The sequence below is a fragment of the Sycon ciliatum genome, chromosome 2 (assembly GCF_964019385.1).
Source record: "Sycon ciliatum chromosome 2, ocSycCili1.1, whole genome shotgun sequence".
NCBI lineage: Eukaryota > Metazoa > Porifera > Calcarea > Leucosolenida > Sycettidae > Sycon > Sycon ciliatum.
In genome coordinates, this window is record NC_088644.1 from 48,188,946 (window position 1) to 48,192,403 (window position 3,458).

At 46.3% G+C, this 3,458-nt stretch overlaps 1 protein-coding gene across 5 annotated transcripts in view; it reads left to right on the top strand.

Annotated features, from left to right (window-relative positions):
- Positions 1–3,107, top strand: part of LOC135810296 (uncharacterized) — a 10,370-nt gene extending 7,263 nt beyond the window's left edge. For all 5 annotated transcript variants that reach the window (XM_065323782.1, XM_065323783.1, XM_065323785.1 and 2 more), the window contains 3 exons: positions 1,239–1,322; positions 2,265–2,307; positions 2,573–3,107. In XM_065323782.1, coding sequence (XP_065179854.1) covers positions 1,239–1,322; positions 2,265–2,307; positions 2,573–2,622 — 177 coding nt within the window. In that variant the 3' untranslated portion in view covers positions 2,623–3,107. The remainder of the gene's footprint in view (positions 1–1,238; positions 1,323–2,264; positions 2,308–2,572) is intronic.
- Positions 3,108–3,458: the final 351 nt, after the last annotated feature.

Consider the following 3,458-nt stretch of genomic DNA (forward strand, 5'->3'; position numbering starts at 1 on the left):
ATCGAGTGGGGACGCGCACATGAGGGCGCTGTACACTCTGCGTCGGAGTATGGAAGCGAAGCTGACAAAGCGGTATACGGCGACAATAGAGCTGGAATGTGCAGAGGCATCAGTAGGTTCAGGGACCCTCCGTCCACCGTCATCGTCAAGTCATCGTGCAGGGTTGGGTGCTCGTGCTCCGAAGCAGCATTCCAAACCCCCGAGGAAGGATCTCCTTCAAACATTTGAGGAGATCAACGCGCAGGAGCAGATTTTGAGGCTGAAGACTCTTCAGGTGCAAGGCAAGTGGTTGGAGTGGACATCGGTGATGTGGCAGGACCTTTCGGGGGAAATCCCTTTTGTACGGTGGTACTGGTAAGGATTTGAAATTTCTTCTCGCGTCAACCCTCGACATGCTACCTTCTCCGACGAACCTACGCCGTTGGGGAAACACCGTAGTGGATCCGTACTGTAGTTTGTGCCGTACCTGGGCCTGTACTACGCGCCACGTGCTTGGTGCTTGTCGCGTAGCGCTGGACCAGGGACGTTACACCTGGAGGCACGACTACGTACTCGGGGTCATCGTCAGGAACATGCGTGAGGAGATTCGAATCCGCGCTGCTGCAAACACCGTACAAACCGAAAATTTAAATGAGCTTGACTTCATCTCATTTTGCAAGGCGGGAGAGAAGCCAGTTCGCGTTCAGCCCAGACGAAAGTTGGTTACGACTGATCTCCTGTCAGTGGCCTCAGACTGGAAACTTCTTGTCGACTCAGTTAGTGCAAAGATTTCTTTCCCTAGCTGTGTTGCACTTACCACCCTAAGACCAGATATAGTTCTGTACTCTACGAGTCGTAGGATTGTGTTCTGGATGGAGTTGACAGTTTGTGCTGAGGACAGATTCAGTGTCAGTAACTCGCGGAAGGACAGGCGGTATGCGGATCTGGCCGATCAATGCCGAGCAAACGGGTGGCAGGTCGTTTCTTTTTCGGTTGAGGTAGGTGTGCGTGGTTTCATCCCGGACTCTCTTCGGAGGGCTCTGAAAGCGCTTGGGTTTTCTAATCGAAGAATAAAATTTATTTGTAATTTGTGCAGCTTGACGTCTCTGCAAAGCAGCTACATCATCTGGTTGCGACGTCAACAAAAACACTGGTCGGAAGATCCACTTTTCTGAGGTACTGTATGTGGGGCTCTGTTTAATTTTGACTGAGTATGTCTGTTGTTGTTTTGCTTTCTGATGTGTTCTTGTGCTACACAGCATGGTGACACAGCATTGGACATAGCAAAGCAAAGTGGTCATGATGAATGTGTGCAGCTTCTCACACAGCATGAAGCTGACAAGGTATGTGTTTATTTTGTAGTTCATGAGTGAGTAAATATGTATGTAGTGCGTAGAGTGTGTAATGGTGGAGTATGGCTGAATCACTGACTGGCATGGAACTAGAGCTGCCAACCAACTGGGTCTGTTTTGAGTACTCTGGCTTCACATGTTCGGTATTTTGCAGTGTGTTGCGGTGCTAGCATAGTACTGACATATGCATTGTCAGTTTGGTCACACACACGCACGTCTGTCCCTGAATTTGTAGTGCAAAATAGATGTGACTTGTACCCAGATCAGCATTTGTTGTGATATCTGATGTTGTAACATGGCAAGCACTTGCTTTGCAAGGATATTCATCACTCAACTTGCGCGTGCCATGCTTCTACGTGTATTTGCACTCAGCTGATAGATCCGTTTCAATTTTGCGTACCATTTTGCTCTAATTCCGCAGTACGGACAAAGGAGTGATTTCGGTAAAAGAAAACATGGAAAAAGGGAAGTTTGGCAGCACCGTGAATCCCTGATCTGTGTGGTATTGTCACGTGATCAACCCTTTACAATAGTGTGCTTACCTGTATATTAGAGAGATTGAGATTCACACCACACACATAGCGTGGACTTGCGTAAGGGAAGGGGGGAGGGGGGGGGGGGTGAAATCCTGGACAGCACTTCATGTACACTAGCATCCCAAGTCTGCCCTATTGGCCATGCCACTGAAGGGCACCTATTGTAACTGTGATCAAAAAGAACATGGCAGCTCACAGGGCTGGCAAATAGGTGACGTGACCTGGCCTGACGACTGGCCCCGCCGCTCGGCAAGGGCAAGGAAACCAGACACATCACACATACCAGTATTTGTGCATGTTGTAATCACACCACTGTTTTGTGAACTGTAGAGACAGCAGTGTAGGTTGTCTATCTTGTAAACTAACTGAACTGACTATGTTCTTCTTCTCTGACCAGGAAAAGAAGAAGAAATATTTGAAGCACTCCGGAACTCCAACTGGTAAGTGATAGCCTGACGAGTTTATTGTAATTACCTTTCAATTCCAGCATTGAACACACATTATCTTTAGGTGATGTTTTGACCGGTGTTGTCTTCATTGTCGTCGTCCGCATCGTTGTCATCACTGTCGTCATTGTTGTTGCTTGTCAGCCCTGTGTGTAAGATTGATTGTACAGCCTTGTCTGGTTTTTCTTTCTCTTGACAGTGCTGAATTTAACTGAATGATATTATGTTTCCCTCTCTTCTCATTTATCTCTGTAATCAGTTGCCGTGGTAACTCAAGAAGTGGAAGCGGAGAAAGACGAGCAGCGCTAATTTCCACTGCCACATCACCTGATCCTTTCAACGCGTCACCTGTCCATATTTCCTGTGTGTGCGTGTGTGTGTGAGCGTGCGCATGTGTGTGTGTGTGTGTGTGTGTGTATGTTGTTGGTATATTGCTACACGATGTCTGCTGAATGGGTTGCATAATGTTCTATTCACCATACTAATACTTGAAACTAAATTTCATGAATTATTTACATTGCTATTCTCGTCTGTTGTAAAAACTGAAATCAAGTGGCTGCTTGGTATTCTATGCCTGTCTTCAATGTGACATAAGCCAACCCAACATTTTCTTCTGCAAGACAGTTTCCGCTTGCACTGAAATCCTTTATGTACGGCACCGGTATCTATAACCAAATTTGGAATGGTCTGATTTGCCTGAACATGCGTACCGTTTTCTACTTCTAATTTCTTCTTCCAATTTCTACCTGTAACATTATTCTCCCTGGTTCTGCTTTCCTTCTATTTTGTTTGTATAAATAATATATTATATTGAGACACCCACGGTCAACTGGGTACTCACAGCTCGGAGTGAGGGTAACAAGGATGCAGTTTACAGGGTTATGGGCCGTTACACGCCCGATTGGTTGAGAGACTCACCTACTCTCCCCTGACTCACTTGTGAGGTCTGCCTGAGTTCTTTTTTTCCATGTTTATAATTTATAGGTGGTTAGACCCTTCTGTCCACAAGTTGTTATCATAGGTCATTGGACCCTTCTGTCCACACAAAGAAATAGGTTCGTTTTCTCTTCTTTGTGTGCGCCTGTACATGTACATGTAAGTGTGTGCTATTGGGCAACGTGTGGATGTAGCGCAATGCTGTAGGA